General features: G+C 35.5%; 2 protein-coding genes across 2 annotated transcripts in view; one reads left to right on the top strand and one right to left on the bottom strand.

Moving 5' to 3' along the window:
• Positions 1-22,858, bottom strand: part of SLC25A12 (solute carrier family 25 member 12) — a 201,543-nt gene that overhangs the window by 126,770 nt on the left and 51,915 nt on the right. The gene's annotated exons all lie outside the window — the stretch shown is intronic.
• The window catches only part of HAT1 (histone acetyltransferase 1), a 57,457-nt gene that overhangs the window by 774 nt on the left and 33,825 nt on the right, over positions 1-22,858 (top strand). The window contains exons 2-4 of the mRNA XM_029936140.1: positions 1,673-1,777; positions 15,721-15,796; positions 19,500-19,620. Of these exons, the coding sequence (XP_029792000.1) occupies positions 1,673-1,777; positions 15,721-15,796; positions 19,500-19,620 (302 nt within the window). The remainder of the gene's footprint in view (positions 1-1,672; positions 1,778-15,720; positions 15,797-19,499; positions 19,621-22,858) is intronic.

Genomic DNA, 22,858 nt, shown 5'->3' with positions numbered 1-22,858 from the left:
GTTTTTTGGTTTTTTTTTTGTTTGTTTGTTTTTTTAAATCTCTCGCGCTTAATATTCCTAGGCTCGATTTAGATTTCCTTTGAGAAAGAGGTTCTCTCATTCTTCATCTGAACTTCTCTTAGTAGTTTGGTTTTCATTATCGAGTCTCTTTAGTTTACAACATATAATGACTAAGAATTGCCATTTTTTACATATATTAAGCCTATTTTGGTGTGGTTTTCCAATTAGATACTTTTTGAAGTGGGGGACAGTTTTTACTTTTATCTTTTCCCAGTGCCTTCATAGTAGTCTTACTACGCTTTTCTGGATATGCTGGATAGATAGGCTATCACGTGAACTCTACAGATATTTAAGGAAGGGCTGTTCTGCTAGATAGTGACCGTGGGATTTTGGGGGTATCCTCGTGCTGTAAAAGAGGGGGACTTATATGTATTATGTATGGTGTACAGATAGTAGAAATTGAACCTAAATTTGAATATTTGCTTCACCACTTAATAGGTGCCCTTAAGCAATTAAACCTCTTTCTTTCTGAGCATGAGCTTTTGACTATGAAATGGGGCTGATAGAGTATCTGCTTGTCTAAGAGATGTGGGAATTAAGCAAAACTATGATTTTGTAAGTTAGGTATTGTTGTTTCCGTTGTGTATAATTCCCTTGAAGTGGGTTCTCTTGTTTCAGTTTTACAGATTAGGGTCTGAGGAGTCAAATAATGTGCTCGAGTTCTAGTTCACAGATCAGTTAAGTGGTGAAGACTGGATTTGATTCTAGGAATTTTGACTCCAGACCATTAATCTGTAGTACCTCAAATGTGTATAATGTTTTAACCAGTTATTAAAGCTTATGGCCTGTCGTTGTGCCTTTCTTTTGTTTCTGCTAATGACTCTTTTCCTGAATTTTTACTAATTTTTATGTTCATTTTGTCAGGAGATTTATTGTCATCTTTGCTTGACAGTTTACCTTGATGATTGTTCCCATTTTTAATTATTTGATACATATATTGATGAGTGGCCACGTGATAGTAAAACCATTTGGTTACCAGTAGCCCATAATTTATGACTTTATACACATATGGTTAAAAAAAACCTGTAATGCAATGAAAATTTTCTTTTCTAACCTTATTCCTATTCCTTCTCTCTTATCCTAGAGATAACCATGGTTACTAGTTTCTTGTCTATCCTTCCTGAGATAATGTATGCATTATCAGTTGATGTTTTTTTAACAGTTGATATGGAGTACTCTGGGTAGAATTTTTCCAGTATTAGAGATGAAATGGTATTGTAATTGTCAAAGGATATTCTCAATTTGTTTCTTGGTGGAGCAGTGGCACCCTTTTTATATTTTAAAAAGCTGCTTAGGAATAAATCCTAGCAGGTAGTATATGTTAGTATTAAATACAAATGAAGGTCAGTCGTCTGTCATACTAATTTTCAGATTTACTTAGTCATGTAAAGCAAGCCTAGTTCATAAGCTTCTATCTCACAAGTGAAATTTTTCTTGTTTTATAATGAGGCAGTCATACTCAGTACAGTTATTTAGGAGTATATGGGCCTTTACTTTTATGATCTATTAGCATGTTTTAAAACTTAACTTTTATTCTACTTCTAAGAACCCTAGGTGAAGATTTGACTATTTAAACCACTTCCAATGAGACCTTTTAAAAACTTTCCCTTAGGATTTGGTGCTATGGAGAAATTCTTGGTTGAGTACAAGAGTGCAGTGGAGAAGAAACTGGCAGAGTACAAATGTAACACCAACACAGCAATTGAACTAAAATTAGGTATGTGTGCTATTTCAAAGTGGTATTATAATTGTACTGTGTGTTTATATATAATTTTTTACTTGAAGTACAATTTTATATAAGAGGAATTGTTCATGTAAATGATTAGTTTTCTGCATGTATTGAACACATTCTGATTTTATTCAGTCTTGATTTATGTCATGGGGTGGGTAGATGTTTAGGAAGTGGCGAAGTGTACATATAGGAAGTACAGTGTGACAAAAAATGATAGGTATCAATGTTTGCAGCCTCTTAAAAACATTTATAAAATAGTAGACAGTGTTGGTGAGGATGTGGAAAAAACACTCGTATTGCTGATAGGAATGTAAAATGATGCAGCTACTTTGGAAAACAGTTTGGCAAGTTCTTATAAAGTTAGATGTACTATATGACCCAGCAATTCTACTTGTAGGTATCTACTCAGGAGAAATGAAAACATATGTCCAGGAGCATCTGAGTGGCTCAGTTGGTTAAGCATCCGACTTTGGCTCAGGTTATGGTCTCTGGGTTTGTGAATTCGAGCCCCGCATTGGGCTTAGTGCTGACAGCAGCAGCTTGGAGCCTGCTTCAGATTGTCTCCTCTTTCTCTGCCCCTCCCCCGGTTGCACTGTCACTCTCAAAAATAAACAAACATTTTTAAAAAATGAAAGAAAAAGGAAACATATGTCTGTACAAAAACTAGTATATCAGTATTTATAGCAACGTTATTCAAAGTTGCCCCAAAATGGAAACAATTCAGATCTCTGTCAGCTGGTAAATGAATAAACAAAGTAGAATATATCTATAGGATGGAATACTACTTGACAATAAAAAGGAGTAAAGACCTGATACACACTACATGAGAGAACTCAAAAGTATTCCAAGTAAAAAAAAAAAATCAGACCAAAAAAACCTCACATGCAATATGATTGTATTTATATAAATGTTTGGAAAGGGCAAATCCATAGACAGAAAGTACAATGGTAGTTGTCAGGCTGAGTGTGCAGAGATAATGGCTGCAAATGGGCATGAGATTTCTTTTGGGGACAGTGGCAGTGTTTTAAAATTAGATTGTGACAATGGTCACACGATCCTAAATTTACTAAAATGTAATGAATTATACGCTTAAAACAAGTGTTACCATTATATAAATTATACCTCAATACTATTTAAAAAACATGGTTATATGCTCATGAATTCTGGTTCCATCACATTCCGTGCCTGAATATCTTTATAGGGATATTAATAGTACCTACTTTTACAGTGGTTGTAAAGATTCAGTGTGAGGTTAAGTAAAGTGCATAAACAACTTAACTTACAAATTCTCATGAGCTTCCATTATTTAAAACAGTACAAACATAACAAAAATACAAACAAAGTGACGAAGAAGGTACTCCTCACTAGAGAGAGTACTTACCTAGATTTTTTTTCTTGTGCATACACAGATTTATTTTTCTAAAACCAGGATCCTGTTGCAAGGATGTACTTGTTTTCCATAGTGGATATCTATTTTGCATTCCTACCAACAGTGCACATAGGTTCCAGTTTCTCTATATCCTTGCCAACACTTGTTATTTTCTGTGGGTTTTTTACTATATTTTTTTAACTAGACAATTAAAACTAATTTTTGATTGTAAGAAAAGTATATCTAAGTGAATCAGTCCTCGCTTGTATCTGAATCAGCCCTTATTTTATCCTGTATTGCAATTGTGTATTTTTGTCGTATCTTACAAAAAGGCCCTCCCTACTCTAAGATTATAAAATTTATTCATTGTTTCTTTTAATATTTTTTGGATTTTTCTTTTTTAAGTGGAAACTTTGACACTCTCATTCTATTAGACATGAGGTAGGAATCCAGCACTGCTTTCTCAGATGAGTTAGTTCATTATCTACCTGCCAATTTAAATTGTCTTTTCATTAATGATTTAAAGTTTCTCTTTTAACATACTAAATTATCATAAAAATCATATATCTTTTGTTCTTGCACCATTAGTGTAAGGCTGTTAATAAATGTTATGATTAATATATGATATGACTAAGCCCCCACTTGTTATTCCTTGTTTTCCCTAAGTTTTCTCTAATTCTAATGTTTCTTCTTCTAGATGAACATTTTATCAAGTTCGAAAAGATTTTTTTTGTTTTGTTTTTACTTGAGATCCTGTTAAATCAAGTTTAACTTAGGGAGAATCAACATCCTTACATTGTTGAGTTTTTCCTTCTTAATACAAGAATATTTTTCAGGATGCCTGCGTCACTCAGTCGGTTAAGCGTCTGACTTTGGCTCAGGTCATGATCTCATGGTTCATGAGTTCAAGCCCCACTGCTGTCAGCACAGGGCCTGCTTGGGATCCTTAGTTCCCCTTTCTTTGCCCTTACTCCCATTTGCATGCACACGAGAGCTCTCTCTCTCTCTCTGTCTCCCCCAAAAATAAACACTAGGGGCATTGGGTGCCTCAGTCAATTTGGCATCCAACTTCAGCTCAGGTCAAAGAGTTTTAGACTTTATAGATAATAAACATTTCTTATTAGGTTTATTCCGAGGTATTTCATCCATGTTATTGCTATTACAGATGAGATCTTCTCTTCCATTGTATTTTGGTTTTATTGATAGTATGTGAGAAAACTGTGGAAAATAATTTTTAACATATATTTTTTCCCCGTTTCAAAATTCAAGCTACTTAACTCAGGTTCTACACGTACACAACAGAACTAAAACTGGGTTATTTATTGTCATTCTAATCCCTTACAATTGTAGTAATAACCTGCAACCTCAAGCCCTCCTGTCTTTATTTCAGCCCTCCTGTCTCAGTTCCCTCTCCTTGCACCTTGTCTGGTTATTGAAATGTATGTGACAGACATTGTGCTAGACACATGGGATAACTTTGCATACCCATAATTCCACTAATGTTTATCCTGAAATTCTTCCTCACAGAAGCTCTGTTCACTTTGTGTGTGAGGGATTAACAGACATAATTTTTTTCAGAGGTTTGGAGCTTTGGGGTAGGTTACTGTAGAAAGAGTGGATCTTTTCTATAGTTCTCTTTAACCATTTTTTTGTGTGTACAATTAGATAGCATTAATTGCATTACAACATTGTATGACCATTAGTGCTATCTTTTTCCAAAATTTTTCATTACCCCAAACAGAAACTTAGTGCCTATTAAGCAGTAAATCTCCATTTAATTTTCCCCTCCAGCCCTTGGTAACCTCTAATTAACTTTCTGTTTCTATGAATTTATCTATTTTAGATATTTTGTTTAAGTGGTATCACAGCAGTATTTTCCTTTTGTATGTGGCTTATTTCACTTAGCATAATGTTTTCAATTTATTTCACTTACCAGCTATTTCATGTTGTAGCATATATCAGGACTTCATTCCCATTCTTGGCTGAATAATATTCTGTTGTGTATATATACCACATTTTGTTTATTCATCTGTCCATGGACATTTGGGTCTTTTTTTTTTTTTTTTAAGTTTATTTATTTTGAGAGCAAGAGAGAATTCCAAGTAGGCTCTGTAGTGTCGGTGCGGAACCTGATGTGGGGCTTGAACTCAGGAACCGTGAGATCATGACTTGAACCAAAATCAAGAGTCAGATGCGTAACAGACTGAGCCACCAAGGCTGCCCCCATCTAGGTTTTTTCTACCTTTTGGCTATTGTAAATAATGCTACTATGGACCTCAACCTATGGGTATCTGTTTGAGTCCCTGTTTTCAATTCTTTTGAGTATATAGCTAGGAATAGATTATTGAGATATGTTAATTCTTTATTTAGCTTTTTGAAGAACTGGTGAGTTATTTTACATAGTAGCTGCATCATTTTATAATCCCACCAGCAAAGTACAAGGGTTCCAATTTCACCACATTATCAGTGCTTACTATTTTCTGTTTTTTCTTTTATTATTATAGCCATTCTAGTATATATAAAATGATATCTTACTGTGATTTTGATTTGCATTGTTCATATGACTAAGGATGTTGAGCATCTTTTCATGTGCCTATTTGCCATTTGTGTATCTTTGTAGAAGTGTCTATTCTAATCCTTTGCCTTTTTTTTTAAACTGGGCTGTCTTTTTGAATTTTTTTGGATATATTTTATTATTATTTTATTTTATTTATTTTGAGAGCGAAAGCATGAATGAGGGAAGGGCAGAGAGAGAGGAAGAAAGAGAATCCCAAGCAGGCTCCGTACTATTTGCAGAGCTGGATGTGGGGCTTGAACTCACAAACTGTGAGATCATGACCTGAGCTGAAATCAAGAGTTGGACACTTAACCAACTGAGCTACCCAGGTGTCCTGTTTTTTTTTTTTTCCAATATATTAAAAAAACATTTTTTTTAATGTTTTATTTTTGAGAGAGACAGAGACAAGAGTGCGAGCGGGGGAGAATCAGAGAAGGAGACACAGAATCCAAAGCAGGCTCCAGGCTCTGAGCTGTTGGCACCGACCCTGATGCAGGGCTTGAACCCACAGATTGTGAGATCATAACTTGAGCTAAAGTTGGACAGTTAACTGACTGAGCCACCCTGGTGCCTGTTGGCCTGGTGGCTGATAATTTTATTGGCTTATCTTACTTTTTGAGGAGTGGTTTCAGCTGATTTTTTTTTTCAGGCTTATAACCGTATCTGATCATTTTCGTAAATTCACTTTGTTTTTGATATATATACCTTTTTGTTCTCTTTTCAGATTGCATTGGCTAGCACTTTCAGAACAGTGTTTAAAAATGATTATAGTCCTCTCTGTTCCTTAGTTTAATGAGAATGGTTCTAAGTGTTTCTTCACTAAATATGGGTTTTATTACTTTGAAGAGTAATTTGTCTTGTTTTTCAAAGAGTTTTTATTTAAACATCCATATTAAGAGTTTATCAAGTGCCATTTTGGTTTCTATGGAGATGATTTTGATATTGTTATATGCAAATATTAATGATATGTAATATTTAATATAATAGAATTTATTATTGTATCTTTGCATATTGAACCACCCTTGCATTTCTGAAATAAATATCTTGAGATATTTTAGTGAATTGATGAAGACTATTTTATATTTAAATATTTTTATCTTATCACAACTTATAGATGAGATTGATTTGTGTTTTTGTCCATTGTGCTTTCTTTTTAGAGGAGGTGAAGGTCAGCTTTTATATTCTTTGTGACTACTTTTCTTGGCCTTCTATTTTACCACTCCCACCAGTTTTAAAAACATTAGATTACCTAATGGCAAAGGCTTAAAAGAAGTCACCTTAATCATTATGAAGAGATCCTCTTATGCCATTTTAATAATATTTTTATAATTTAGATTTCATTTTCAGGTTTTGTAATTTGCATGATACATTTTTAACCCTTCCATTTATTTTTAACTTGTCATTCCTTTTAGGTGTGTCTTTTATAGAGTACATAACTTGAATTTGATTGCATAGGGTTTTTTTACCTGATAACTTTATCTCCTTTATATTTATTATTTGTTGCTTTTGTTATCTTATTTGACTCTTGTTTCATTGCCCTTTCTCATTCCTGTCTTTAACTGGTGTAATGTGTATTTTGTTTTTCCTGACCCTGTCATTCTCCAGTATACTCTGTTTTAAATTTTATGAAAAAACTAAATATTCATTTAGCTATACTTATGTGGCAGAAATTTATCTGGGCACTGGATATAGAGCAGTATACAAATAGTTTCTCTTTTCATGGAGCTTACATTCTGGTTATGAGAAACAGACATAAATACATGAAAAACTGATTTGTGTTACGGACAAAATATAGGGTGATCAGGTCCTACTGCTTTGGTGACATTTGAGTATATAATAAAAGGAATGAATTTGTGAGCAATGTAGATATCTCAAGATTGTTAACATACAGCAGAATGGCAAGTGTAGAATGTGATGGATGTGTTCAAGGAATATTAAGGAAGCCATTGTGACTGAGAAGGATAGCTTGGAAGAATGAAGTATCTGGAAGCCAAATGATTGAAGTATTTGAAGGAGGAGGAGGTGATCAACTATGTCAGCTCTTACTGATAGTCTCATAAGAACTATTGGGATTTAGGAATTTGGTATTTGTTTTTTAATGAGGGAAGTCATAGGATTTACTACTTTATGGTAATTTAGAGAAATTACGAGGAGAGAAATTGGAAGTGGAGTATAGAATATTTGAAGAGATTTTTCTCAGAAGTGGAGTTGAGAAATGGGTAGCTAGAGGAAGACCTAGGATAAAGTTAGATGACTTTATTTTTGCATTTTATTTATTAAAAATTTTTTTTAAATGTTTATTTTTGAGAGAGAGAGAGCGAGAGCAGGGGAGGGATAGAGAGAGAGGGAGACACAATCCAAAGTGGGCTCTAAGCTCTGAGCTGTCAGTCCAGAGCCCAACTTGGGGCTTGAACTCATGAATGGCTGGATCATGACCTGAGCCAAAGTTGGACATTTAACTGACTGAGCAACCCAGGCACCCCTATTTTTGCTCTTTAAAATAGTGTTGTACAATTTATATACAGTGAAATGTACAATAAGCATATGAGTCAGTGAAGTTTGAGGTTCCCCCCCAAATAGCTGCTTTTTGGGGGTTTTAATTTAAAATCCAATTTTGGGGGGTTGATACATGCTGCAGGTCTGGTAGGCTACATTCCTCTTTGTTTTGTTTTGCTTAAAGTTTATTTTAAGAGAGAGCGTGACCTGGGGAGGGCATCAGTGCAGAGCCAGATGGGGGGGCTGCTCTCATGAACCTCAAGATCATGACCTGAAGTGAAATCAAGAGTTGGATGCTCAACCAATTGAGTCACCCAGGTACCCCTGTTTTGTTTTTGAACAATTGCAAACTTACAGATAAGTTGGAAGTATAAATACAACGACTTTTTCCCCCTGAACTACTTGAGAATAAATTACTGATTTGATGCACCATCACCACATATTCTTTAATATATATTTACTGTAAACATTATTGTACATGGCCAGAATATACATCAAAATTAGAAAATTAATACCTGTACATTATCATCATCTAATTCTCAGACTCTATTTAAGTTTTCCCACTTGTCTTAAAATGCCCTTTATAGCAGCAAAGGGATCCAGTTTAATTAGGGTCAGGGTTTACATTTGGTTGCCATGTTTCTTTTGTCCCCTTCAAACTGGAACAGTTGTCAGTCTTTTTTTGACTTTCATGACCTTGACCAGCTGACTATTGTAGACCAGTTATGTTGTAGAATGTCTTTCAATTTAGGTTTATTTGATATTTGCTCATGGTTTATTTTAGGTTATATATCTCTTGATAAGGATATCATAAAAGTGATGTGCAGATCTCATTGCACCTTTAGTTTTTCATTAAACTTCCAATTCTTTCATTTATTAGGTTCCTCTTCTATTTAGTGGATTATAATCTGGTACTATATTGTCCATGATTTGGCCAGTGGGAGCACAGTTCATGCCGGCTTCTATGTCTTTTTTACATGTCCTCCTCATTTGATTACTCCACTCTTTGATTATTTTTTAGAACAAGATTATTCCAGGCCCATCTGTTAGCTCTGACACAGCTCTGGAAATCAGCCATTTCTCCAAGGAGCCCTGGTTTTTGCTTGTTTGTTTATTTGTTTTTTTCTTAAAGAGGAAAATGGTATTTCGAAGCCAAGATGTAGGTGAGCAGGTAATTAGTGTTGTTCTAACAGTAATGAGAATGGGCCTTCTCAGGAACTTTGTTCCTTCCCTTTCAATGTCTGCTTCCTTCAAAGTATTATTGTTCTGATTTCTTTCACACATACACACAAAAATTAGTCTTGCCTATTTTAGAACTTTAAATGTAGTTACGCATGTATACTCTGTGACTAGCTTAGTTCATTCAACATGTGTTTGAGGTACATCATATTGTTGCCTGTATCAGAGGTTCATTCCTATTTATTGCTGAATACTATTCTGTTGTTGGATATATCACTATTCATCAGTTAATAGACATTTCTTTTTTGTAGTTTTTGGTTGTTATAAATAATTCTGTCAAGAATGCTCTTGGACAAGTCTTTTTGTGGACCCCTGATTTTATTTTGGGTAAACTCTTAGCAATAGATTTGCTAGGTCATAGGATGGTTATAGATTTAGCTTTATGAAATCCTTGTCAGTACACCAGTAATGTATTAGAATTCTGGTTATTCCATATCCTCATGAATGTTTAGTGTTGTCAGTTTTTAAAATTCATAGATTGAAGGGCTTAGAATTATCATTTTTTAAGTTTATTGAATTTGAGAGAGAGAGAGAGAGAGAGAGAGAGAGAGAGAGAGAGAGAGAGAGACTCCCAAGCAGGCTCCATATTGTCCTCACAGAGGCCAGTGTGGGGTTTGATCTCATAAACTATGAACTCATGACCTGAGCTGAAACCAAGAGTTGGATGCTTCACCGACTGAGCCACCTAGGCACCCTGAAGGCCTCAGTATTATTAAGATAGCAGTTCTCCCCATATTCATTTATAGATTTAATGTAATCTTTTTTTCTAGGTCTTAGTTTGATTTGGGTATGAGGGTTTTGCCAGCCTTATAAAATGCGATGGCAAGTGTTCTCCGTTTTCTAAGAAGACTATGCAAAGGATTGATAATATTCTTTAAATGTTCAGTAAAATTTAGTAGTGAAGCTTTATGTGCCTTGAGTTTTCTTTGTCAGAAGGTGTGTCACTATAAATCTAATTAATAGTTTTAGTACTATTCTGATTTGGTGTTTCTTCTTGTGTCAGTTTCAGTGATTTTTGCTTTTAGGGAAATGGTCCATTTTCCCTAAATTTCTTGCCAGCTTGTTAATAATAATCCCATGTTAGCCTTTTAAGGACTGTAGCATCTGCAGTCCCTTTTCTGGGATACTGGTCATGTGTGTTTTCTCTTTTTTCTTAAAGTTTGCCTATCAGTTTTTCAATCGTACTGATCTTTTCAAAAAATGCTTTTCTCTGGTTTAATTTTTATTTCTCTTAATCTTTATAATTTTATTATTCTTACTTTAATTTGCTCTTAAGTAATCTCCCTTCTTGGAGTACCTGGGTGGCTCAGTATATTAAGCATCTAACTCTTGATTTCAGCTCAGATCCCCTCACCATTTTTGATTTTGAGCCCCACAGCAGGCTTTGCAGTAACAGCACAGAGCCTACTTGCGATTCCCTCTTTTTCTCTCTCTGCTCCTCCCCTGCTCATGTTCTCTCTCTCTCTCTCAAAATAAATAAACTTAAAAAAAAACACAACTCCCTTCTCAAGGTAAATGTTTAAATAACTGGTTTTAAACTTTCCTTCTGTAATACTAGCATTAAAATTATAAATTTACCTCTGAATACTGATTTAGTTGCATCTCACCAATTCTGTTATGTTGTGTTTTTATTATTGTTATTATTTCTTCTTTGATCTGTGGGCTACACAGAAAAGTGCAATTATTTGGGGCTTTTCTAGCTATCTTATACTGATTTCTGTTTTTTTTTTTTTAATTTTTTTTATGTCTTTTATTTATTTTTGAGAGACAGAGAGAGACAGTGCGAGCAGGGGAGGGTCAGAGAGAGAGGGAGACACAGAATATGAAGCAGGCTCCAGGCTCTGAGCTAGCTGTCAGCACAGAGCCCAATGCGGGGCTCGAACCCACGAACCGTGAGATCATGACCTGAGCCGAAGCCGGCCGCTTAACCAACTGAGCCACCCAGGCGCCCCCTGATTTCTGTTTTAACTCTATCAAGGTCAGATTATTTCACTCCTTTTAAATTTGAGATTTGTTTTATAGTCTAGCACAAATTATCTGTTTTGGTGAGTGTCCCAGGTGTTGGGTGAGGGTCCTAGAGAATATAAATAATTTATATTCTGAAGTTTTATATAGCATTCTGTAAATGTCAATTGGTGTAATAGTCTTGTATATTTTGCTGATTTTTGTCTATTTACTCTGTCAGAACAGTTGAGAGAGGACTGTTGAAATCTCTGGCTATAATTGTGGATTTGTATGTTTCTTCAGTTGTCTCGTTTTCCTTCATGTATTTTTTTTTCTTCTTTTCTCTTGTTTTTAATTGAACTATAGTTAATATCAAATCTTCAAAATATATGAAGCATTAAGTGCATACACATGAGTCTGAGTCTTCTTGGTGTATTAACCCTTTAAGCATTATAAAATGTTCCTTCTTGGGGTGTTTGGGTGGCTCAGTTGTTTAAACATCCAGCTCTTGATCTTGGCTTAGGTCATGATCTTATGGCAGTGGGATCAAATCCCACTGTGCTGGACATGGACCCTGCTTGGGATTCTCCCTCCCTCTCCCACTGCCCCTCCCCTGTCTTCCCCCACTCCCTCCCCCCCCCCATGTTCCCTCTTTGTTTCTGGTAGGGATCTCTATTTCTTTCCCCACTTTAACTCTTCATCTTACCTTATATTGAAGACTTTTTCAGATAGGAATATTGCAACAAGAGTTACTTAAGCATGGGAGAGGTAACAGCATGTTTATATGCTGATGCCTGTGATCTGTCAGAGATGGGGAAAATGATACAGGAAAAGAATGAGGAGTATTTGTGGAGTGATCTTGAAAATATGAGAGAATATTCTTGAGAATATCAGTGAAGGGATTAGCCTTAGATGGAGCATGGAGAGTTTCTCTGCCAGTTTAACAAAAGGAAGACAAATGGAAGCAGCTACAATAAATTGGAAGGTGCAGAGGTGGCAGTCCGTGCAGGTTCTCTTGTGAATGCTTCTGTTTCTTAAGTGAAACAAGAAGCAAGGTTATCATGTGATTCTAGAAGATGCTGGAGGTTTGAGTAAGTAGTCCATCTTGTCAAGCAAGAGGAGTGAGCGGACTTGAGAACCGTAGTATGACTGTCAAGTAGCACTAAGGGTCCGCTTCCAAGTTTAGTACTCAATGAATGTAAGATTAAAGTCAACTACATGGAGATGCAAGGGTGTAGCAAAATGTGGGCATACAGTTTGATTTAACTATAGTGGGGATTTAGCAGACTGGCATGACAAAGATTGGAGCAAAAGAGTTAAGGATTTTTATGAGGGAGTGATAATATTGATTGGCCATCGAATCGTATACTGAAAAGGATAAAGAGGAGGGGAAGGACAGTGAGAATTGGGTTCTAATCAACACATTGTAAGTCCTGGTGGAGGTTGGAGGTTGAAGAATTGTTAGAGTTGGGGTATCACAAGGAGTGAGCTGGGAAGAGGTAGTGGTAAGATTGTTTGGGATTCTCTCTCTGCCCCCACCCCTCTTCCACTTATACTTTTCCTCTCAAATTTAAAAATTAAAAAAATATTTTAAAAACTTCATTTATTGGATATTAAAAGAATCCTTTACATATAATATTGATTTTAAAGAATTTCTTTTGGGGCGCCTGGGTGGCTCAGTCGGTTAAGGCTCCGACTTCAGCTCAGGTCAGATCTCACGTTCGTGTGTTCGAGCCCCGTGTCAGGCTCTGTGGTGACAGCTAGCTCAGCCTGGAGCCTGCTTCTGGTTCTGTGTCTCCTTCTCTCTCTGCCCCTGCCCCTCTCATGTTCTGTCTCTCTCTGTATCAAAAATAAATAAAACATTAAAAAATTAAAAAAAAAAGAATTTCTTTTGAGTTATTTCACCCAAATTTAATCAGATCCAAAAAACAAATATTTAATATTTGCCTCAAAGTATTTGTTTTACTTCAATTAAAAAAACTCCTCACTTTGCTTTCTCTTTCTCTTAATTCTTATCACCTGTGGATTAAATTTCATGCTGAAATAGTACAACCTTGATAGTTTAGATGACAGGGACATTGAAGAAGGCCAATTCAAATTATAGAACTAGTTATCATAACTAGGTTTTTGATGTTTGTTATGTTTCTCTTTCTCTGTGTCTCTCATCACTACCAAAGTGCTATATATTAGAAGTGGTAGCTTGCGATTAATTTTTAGTAATTTTTAGAGGCTTCTAAACATTGTTAAATATTAGAGATGTTGGGTAATTTGGGGGGTTAATGACTCTAGACATTGGATTGCTTATTTTTTTTTTATTGTGCAATATTACATGCAAAAAATATGTAGCAAACTAGTGAGTATCATGATCCCATCACTCAGCTTTTTCACATTTTAACATTTGGCTGTATTTGCCCAGGGCTTTTTTAAATTTCAGTTTTCATCATGAAAATTTGTAAACACATAGAAAAGTTGAGAGAATAAAACATTACTTACCTATATATCTAATACCTAAATTCAGCAATTAACATTTTGTCATATTTGCTTTAAAATATTTTCTTACATTTTATTTATTTTGGGAGGCTGAGAGAGAGAGAAAGAGAGAATTTTAGGCAGGCTCCACACTCAGCAGAGAGCCCAACGCAGGGTTGATCCCATATCCCTAGGGTTATGACCTGCGCTGAAATCAGGAGTCAGACACCCCATTGTTTTTGCGTTTGTATGTTAGCTGAATTTGCTGAATAGATTTCTGAACATCATGACAGTTCCCTCATAGCACATGTTCTAATATACGAATATTCACATATATAACCATGATTCCATTATCACACCTATAAAAATCAAAAGTAATTCTTTGATATCATGTAATTTTCTGGTTTTCCTGGTTGTCCTTGAAAGTCTTCTATAGCTTTTTTTTTTTTTAATTATATAAAGCAGAATTCAGTCAAGGATCGTGCATTGTGTTTGGCTGTAATGTTTCTTTAATCTCTTTTAACCCAGAACAATCCCTCCCCTCAACATGGAACTTTTTGCCCCTCTACCATTGATCTGTTTGGAAGGGTAAAGTCATTGTATAGAATTATTAGACAAATCTACCTTCTGGATTTGTCTGGCTTTTTTTAGTAGTAGTTAACTTGTTACTCTGTCCTCCGTATTTCTTGTGAATTGCAAGATTTAAAGCTGGATTAGATCCAGAATAAACGTTTTTGGTAAGGAAATGTTTCATAGATGATACTGGGTATTTTATATTGCATTGAATCAGGAGACATACAATGTTGGTCATGAAAAGGCGGTGACCGCCTGATCTCTACAGTGAAAGCTATCTTTTCTTCTGTAAATCATTAGTCTGCTAGATGATAACTTTGGCATCCCATGAATGATCTGTTGTGAGAGGACCGTGTTAAAACTTTTTCGTCTACAACTTTTCATTCTTCAATTTAAAGATTTGGCGGGGGTAAGGCTTTTTCTACATAAGGGAAATTATATTGGGAATATGTCCAGTAATGTCAGCACTCACAATAGATGCAAATAAAATAACAGAGTATCCTTTTCCATCTTAAATTGGTAGAAATTAAAGTTGAGGGTCCAGAATATTGTCAAGAGTGTGGGAAGCAAAGGAATTTAAGTAGCTGCTGGTGGGTATATATATAAATTGTTAAAATATTTTTAGAGAACAGTTAAGCAGTATTTATAAAAATAATTGAGTACTTAGCACTTTTGCCAGGAATTTATCCTGTGTATACTTGTTATGAGTACAGCAAGATGTGTATATAAGGATGTCCTTGCCGTATTACTTTTAATAGCAAAAAATCCTCCAAAACCCAGGAACAACATAAATAACCATCTTGTACTGATAAAGAATGATGTGATGATAAAGGCCTTCTCAAAACTCAGATTATTCTTGTTCTCAGAATGTTTTCTTTAGGGATTTTTGTTTGGTGGATTTTTTTTGTTTTTTGTTTTTTTATGCTGTAGCTTTTCTTATCTCAGAGTGTCTTTCTTGGTTTTATTTTACTCTTTGCTTTGTATATAAACATATAGAAAAATAAAAACGAAATCAGATGCCTCTCATACTTAGTTTTCTAATTCTTAGAACCAGTAGGGTTTTTTGATGCTGAATCACTCAAAGTGATATTATTTGTTGTTCATCTGTCTCATGAGAATTCACTGTAAATCATATAATGGAAAAGTGATATTTTAAGTAAGAAAAATGTTGGCTGTCCCCTAGTTACATATAGTGAAATTCTTGAAATAGAAATACCTGCACCTTTAATATCTTTAATTTAGTGTCTTTAATATCTCTATATTTTTTATTCTTTTAAACAGTTCGTTTTCCTGAAGATCTTGAGAATGACATTAGAACTTTCTTTCCTGAATATACCCATCAACTCTTTGGGGATGAGTAAGTAACTTAGTAAGATGTTTGCCAAATTAGTTTGGCCCAAAAAACAACCCAACACTTTTTTTTAAGATCTAGAAATCAGACTTTATTTTCTTTGCTGTTTTTTATGTAATTTATTTAAAATACACATTAGAATGCCATTTTTGACATTGAGACACCAGTTTACTATATAATACCTATCACATAGTCTAGAAGCATTATCTCATTTAATTCTCAGAGCCGTCTTAGCAATGGTATTACCAGTCATTACACTGTACATGGGTGGAATTGGGTAGTTGAATAAGGACAGATGACTGGCCAAAGTTCAGATTCAGGCAATCTGACTGTGAAGCCCATGTTCATAACTACTACTTTTTTCTTCCTCTCACTTCGCTATATTGCTTTTAGTCCAAAATATACTCTCTTAAAGCTAGGAAACTCAGTTTGTTCTTCAGTGGTGAGTAAGTAGTTTATTTATTTTTAAAAGCAACGTTAAAGATATGTCCTAGAATATTCAGTACTATTTCTTAATTTCTTGTAGCTTCATTACATTATAAGAATAGCCAGTTACCATTTTTTTAACTTTTTATTTTGAAAAAAACTTCATATTTGCAGAAAATTGTATGATTAGTACTCATATCCTTTAAAATCTAGATTCACCATTTAGTTATATTTGCTTTAATTATTCACTCCTATATAGAATATTGGTATGTTGTTGAACCATTTGAGAGTTGGTTGCAAATGTATCTTGATCCCTTACTCCTAAATTCTTTGGTATGTATTTCCTAAAAACAAAGACAGTAACCATAGAAGTATCAAAACTCAGGAAATTTAACATTGCTTTGGTACTCTTTTCTAATATACCTTCCACATTCCAAATTTTGCCAATTGGTTTCCAGTAATCCTTTTTAACAATTTTCCTCATTCTGGGTCCAGTCTAGAGCCACATATTGCATTTAGTTTAGGCTCCTTTAATCTGAAACAGTTCCTCAGCCTTTCTTTGTTTCTCATGACATCACATTTTTGTAGGATATAAGCTAGTTTTATAAACTTTAACTTTGGATTAGTTTGATTTTTCTTCATGATTAAATTCAGATAATGTGCATTTTTGTAGTACCTTAACAGAAGTAGTCTGTGTCCTCAGTCTGTCAGAATCAGAAAGCCCATGATGAGTTAAGTTTCATTGTTTGTTAACTGGGGTGGGTAATTTAGCTTAGGGGTGTCTGTCAGTTTTTCTCACGGGTTTTTTTTTCCCCTTTATTAGATAATCTGTGGGGAGATACTCTGAGACTGAAAATATACTGTTTCCTATTAGACTATTTCAGCCAGTAGTTTTAAATCCATTGATGATTCTTGCCTGAATTAGTATTGGACTGTGATAATAAAGTAGTGATTGTTTTCTAAGTTTGTCATACCTTCTACATTTATTAGTTGGCATTCTGTAAGTAAGAGCTCTTTCCCTTAAGTGTTTCTTTATCTCAGAATAGATTCAAGGATTCTTGTTTTTTAATCCAATGGGTTATAATTTGTTACTGTTATTAATTATGGCACTCAAATTATCCCATTTCATATCCGCTTTTGAATCTTTTTGATATATAGTCATCATTTTGGGGACACTTTACTTTTGATACAGTTAGATGGTCCAGATTCAGCAGTTCTGGAGTCAGCCATTTTCCCAAGGTGTAGTTTCCCTGGTTTGGTGTAGTAAGAAAGAGTGTTTTGATATAGTGGACATTTAAAATACTTCTCTTCATGGCTGTTTTACCTATGTGTTATTTTAGCATTGTTCACATATTTATTTAATGTGGTGTTTGTTTTTAAGTTTACTTGAGAGAGAGAGAGCATGCTAGCAAGGGAGGGACAGAGAGAGAGGGAGAGAGAATTCCTCACTGCCAGTGCAGAGCCAGACATAGGGCTCGAACTCACAAATGGTGAGATTATGACTTGCACTGAAATCCAGAGTTGGATGCTTAACTGACTGAGCCACCCAGGTGCCTTTAATGTTTTGAAATTGACAAATGTCTCTTTATGGACAAATTTCCTCAGAATTTTCCATTATTAATGTATCAGATTAAGGCATATTATGTGCTTTTAAATAGTAATTATATGTGTTGATTCATGACAAAATTTGAGCCTTTTGTATTTCAAATAGGTTTTATTTTATTATGGAAAGAGGAATGTTTTCTTTTTGGATTTTTATCTTTAAGGAGCTGTTTATTTTATTCTCTTCCTTTTACTGTTACTTAAAATCTCTTCCTTTGGTGCATAGGATCTAGTCTTAAAGATAATGCTTCTTAATGGTATTTTGTACATTCATTCTGTTTTGCAAGCCATTAAAAATGCTTGCATCCTCCTCAGTCAGACAGATGACAGATAAAATCATGATGATCCATGTCTTATGACTCAAGTATGACCTTGATCATTGCCATTCCTTTTTATACACACAACTTTCAGAGTCCTGGAATGGACACTGCTAATGTTTTATTTTGGTAATCTAGACAGAAATCTGGAAATGGCACTGCTTCTTCCAGTCACTCTTCTTCAGAATTCACTTAAAAGAAGAAAAGCTTTACTGAGATATAATTTACTCTAGAGTTCATCTTTTTTTTTTTTTTTTTTAAATGTTTATTCATTTAGAGAGACAAAGAGACAGGCTCCAGGCTCTGAGCTGTCAGGACAGAATCTGAAGTGGGGCTGGAATTCACAAGCCGTGAGATCATGACCTGAGGTGAAGTTGGTTGCTTAACCGACTGAGCCACTATATTTAATATAGGCACCCCTATACTTAAAGTATACAGCTTAATGATTTTTAGCATAGAGTGTTGTGCAGTCCTTATCACAATCAGTTTTAGAATATCTTTGTCATTCCTACAAAAATTCCCATAACCAGTTAGCAGACATGTTTTTTTCCCCATTACTCTCCCCAGCCCTAAGCAATCATTAAGCTACTTTCTGTCTTTGTAGCTTTACCTGTTCTGGATACTTTAGATTCACATTTTGGAAGACTCTCTTTAAGCTCGAGAAGAGAATATCAAGGCATAGATGGATTGCAGGATTGGAAAAATAGCAGCTCCAGATCTGCTTTCTGAGTTCATATGGGGGTGTAATTAGGTGCTTTCACCACTCTTAGCGGCTCTGGATGTTGATGATGGAAGCAGGTGGTAAATTGGAGGAAAGACAGGGCTAAACCAACATCTTAGCTGCTTGCCTAGCCAGGTACCAGTTTAATACCACTTGTGTCTGATTTGAAATGCTCTCTGGTACTAGTAACATAGCAGCAGCTGCACCAGTAGCATGATGTCTGACACTTAATACTACTTGTATAACCTGCTAGTCAACATTATAAGCAGTTTACAGGTATTAACTTCCTCATTTAACCCAAACAACATCCCAGAGGTAGGTGCTGTTATTCTCTCTTATTTATTTTTTTAAAGGTTTTATTTTATGTAATCTCTGCACCCAGTGTGGGCTTGAACTCACAACCCCGAGATCAAGAGTTGTCTTACCTACTAAGCTAGCCAGGCACCTCTCTCATTTTATAAATGAGGAAAGCTGAGGCACAGTTATATTACAAATACTTGTTTCTTTTTAAAATAGGTCTAGTTTTAAATCTTGAAACTACTCATAAAGTTAAACTTGTTTATATGTATGACAAATACTTTCTAGTGACTTTGCAAAGATTCTATCTGGGGTCTTAGATTATTGATATTTTTTTCCTTTTCAGTGAAACTGCTTTTGGTTACAAAGGTCTGAAGATCCTGTTATACTATATTGCTGGTAGCCTGTCAACAATGTTTCGGGTTGAATATGCGTCTAAAGTTGATGAGAACTTTGACTGTGTAGAGGTAAGAACAAAAATGAATTTATCTTTAACTCTGCTTTCCATTTGAGTATAAAACAGGTTTTAAAATTAAAGGTTGGAGGGGGGAGAGAATCTGTTATATAGTACTTTAAAACCACATATTCAGTCTTTAGTTATGGACATGATTGCTTGCCTTTCATGGCAGTTAACCTTTGATCATGATCCTTTACCTGATCTATTTCCTGAGTGGACCTTCTCTATAAAAACCTTCACTTTAATGATCAGAGTTGTATTTTGTTTACCAAATACAATTCTAGCCACTAGAATTAGAAGAAGCAAGGAACAGATTCTCTGCTGGAGCCTCTGGAGGGAGTGTGGCCCTGTTAACACCTTGATTTTGGCTCAGTGACACTGTTTTTAGACTTTGCCTCAAGGCTGTGAAAGAATTATGTTTCTGTTGTTCAGAGCCTCCAAGTTTGTGGTAGTTTGTTATAGTAGCCATAGGAAACTAATATAGATTTTCATACAAGTAAGTGGAGTGCTACTGCAACAAATGACTAAAACTGTTGAAATGTCTTTGGAAATGGGTAATGGGTAGAAACTGGAAGAAGTTTGAGGTACGTGGTAGAAAAAGCATTAACTACCTTGAATAGTCCGTAGAGGGTTGGTAGAAGTATGGACACCTCACTACTAATGAGAAGCATTGGGGGAGAAAGCCTGTATCATCTTAGAGAATAATATACCATCATAAACAGTATATTGGTAGAAATAGGAATGTTGACGGTGCCTCTGCTGAGTCAGAAGGAAAGAAACATGTTACTAGAAAATGAAAGGAGATAATTGTTATCTAGTGCCAGAAAGCCTAGCTGAATTGTGTCCTACATTTATATAGAAAGGAGAATTTATAAGGTATGAATTTGGATATTTAGCTGAGGAGATTTCCAAGCAAAGTATTGAAGTTGTGGTCTGGTGTCGTACAAATGTGAGAGGAAAGGGAGAAGTTGTGAGAAGAACCATAAAGCATAAAAGATCCAGACTTGATGATTTATGAGATTCTCAGCCTATCCAGGTTGCAGAAGACACTGAAGTTAGGAGATTGATCATTAGGAAAATGTGCTGTGGAGAGAAAGCTGGAAGTATGACTAGAAAACCTTTTACTCTTGCTGAAGAGATTAGGTCTGTGACTCTTGGATCTCCTCAGTAATCTCAGCAAAGCCAGGAATAGAGATTGCATAGAGATCAAGTCTCTTGTAGGACCATATTGTCTAATGGCATGAACCCCTAATAGCATATACGGATGACTTAGAAGAGTTTTGACAATGTTATATCAGCAGAAACACTGCCAGTTTGGACTAACAGGTGGAGGAAAGGCTAATGAACTTTCTAAAATCTGTAGGTCGGAAACAGGCTGATAACAGTACTCAGCTGCAAATGTGTACTTCCCTTTGGAAAAAAAGGAGTCAGGCCCAGAGGGTAGAGCTGTAGGCCACAGTATTCCCAGACCTTAAAACCTAAGGGAATTTGACCTTCTGGATTTGAAATTGCTTGGTACCAGTGACACCTTTCTTTCTACCATTTTCTTCCTTTTGGGATGGGAAACTCCTTAAAATATCCTATGCCTGTCCCACTACTGTATTTTATTTTATTTTATTTTATTTTTAAATTTTTTTAATGTTTTTTATTTATTTTTGAGAGACAGAGAGAGATAGCACGAGGGTCAGAGAGAGAGGGAGACACAGAATCCGAAGCAGGCTCCAGGCTCTGAGCTGTCAGCACAGAGCCTGATGTGGGGCTCGAACCCATGAACCGTGAGATCATGACCTGAGCCGAAGCTGGACACTTAACCGACTGAGCCTCCCAGGTGCCCCCCACTACTGTATTTTAGAAGCAATAACTTGTTTTCTAGTATCACAGGTGGAAAGGAATTTTGGCCCATGATGTATTTTCATACTCACTTTCATTCATACCTGATTAGTTAATGACATTTTGGACTTGAGTTAATGGTGGAATGGTTGAAACTTTTGGAGATGTTGGGATGGGATGAGTGTATTTTGCATGTTTGGGATGGACATGAATCCTAGAGGGACCTTAAGAAAACTGTTTTGGGATGTCTAGGTGGCTCAGTTTAAGCATCAGATTCCTGATCTTTGCTCAGGTGAGTGGAGCCTACTTGAAATTCTGTCTCTCCTCCCTGCCCCTTCCTGGCTTGTGTGCATAATCTTTCTCTCTTAAAACAAATAAATAAACTATAAAAAGAGAAGAAAATATGTTTTAGAGTTCTGTTTCTGGGCATTCCTATTTAAAGGCACTGAAACTTTTTTTTTCTTTAAGGTTTTATTTAAATTCCAGTTAGTTACTATACAGTGTAATACTAGTTTCAGGTATACAATATAGTGACTCAACACTTCCATACGTTGTCACCCAGGGCTCATTACAGTAAGTGTACACCTTGATCCCCATCACCTATTTAACCCATCCCCCACAACTCCCTTCCTTCAAGACATTTAAACTTTTCATCAAGAATTATTTCAGAGTTGTCTTTTAAATGAAATGCCATTTTTGTCACTGAATCACATTTACAAAATTAGAAGTTGCATTCTCATTTAAAAATAATTTCTTTCAATGTTTATTTTTGAGAGAGAGAGAGAGACAGTGAGAGTTGGGAAGGGGCAGAGACATAAGGGGAGACACAGAATCCGAAGGAGGCTCTAGGCTCTGAGCTGTCAGAAGAGAGCCCAAGGCAGGGCTCGAACCCACAGACCACAAGACCGTAACCTGAGCCAAAGTCAGGCACTTAACCAACTGAGCTACCCAGGTGCCCCTGGAAATTGCATTCTTATAGTAAAATCTTATCCTTTGGACTTGGAATCCAGTAAGTTTTACCAAATCCAATGTGTCATATTGATAATACTGTGCTATACATATCTAGGCAAAGATCTTCTGTATTACTGCATACTGGATATCCTAACTTCTTTCTGTAGAAGTAGCAGCCCCTAAAGCAATTAGCAATTAAACCAACTTTTTCAAGGCTTTCAATGGACTTTGACTTCTGACTTAAATCTTTTGCCAATCTCAAGCCCCGTCTTTTTTTGGCTAAAACCTCTCCATGACTTGGGACTGGCTGATTTGGTTCTTTTTATTGTTTAATTTTTAAAATTTTGTTTTTTTGCAAAGGACTTGCCCAAAGTCACACAATGTTAGATAAGCTAGCATGTAATATAGACTTACTAAAGTGGAGTTTTTCCCTGATCAAATGTTTCTTATTAGATTGTTAAATTCTT

The sequence above is a fragment of the Suricata suricatta genome, chromosome 3, assembly GCF_006229205.1.
Source record: "Suricata suricatta isolate VVHF042 chromosome 3, meerkat_22Aug2017_6uvM2_HiC, whole genome shotgun sequence".
Lineage (NCBI taxonomy): Eukaryota > Metazoa > Chordata > Mammalia > Carnivora > Herpestidae > Suricata > Suricata suricatta.
The sequence above is the reverse complement of the archived record's forward strand: the minus strand, read 5'-3'. Positions and strand labels throughout refer to the sequence as shown.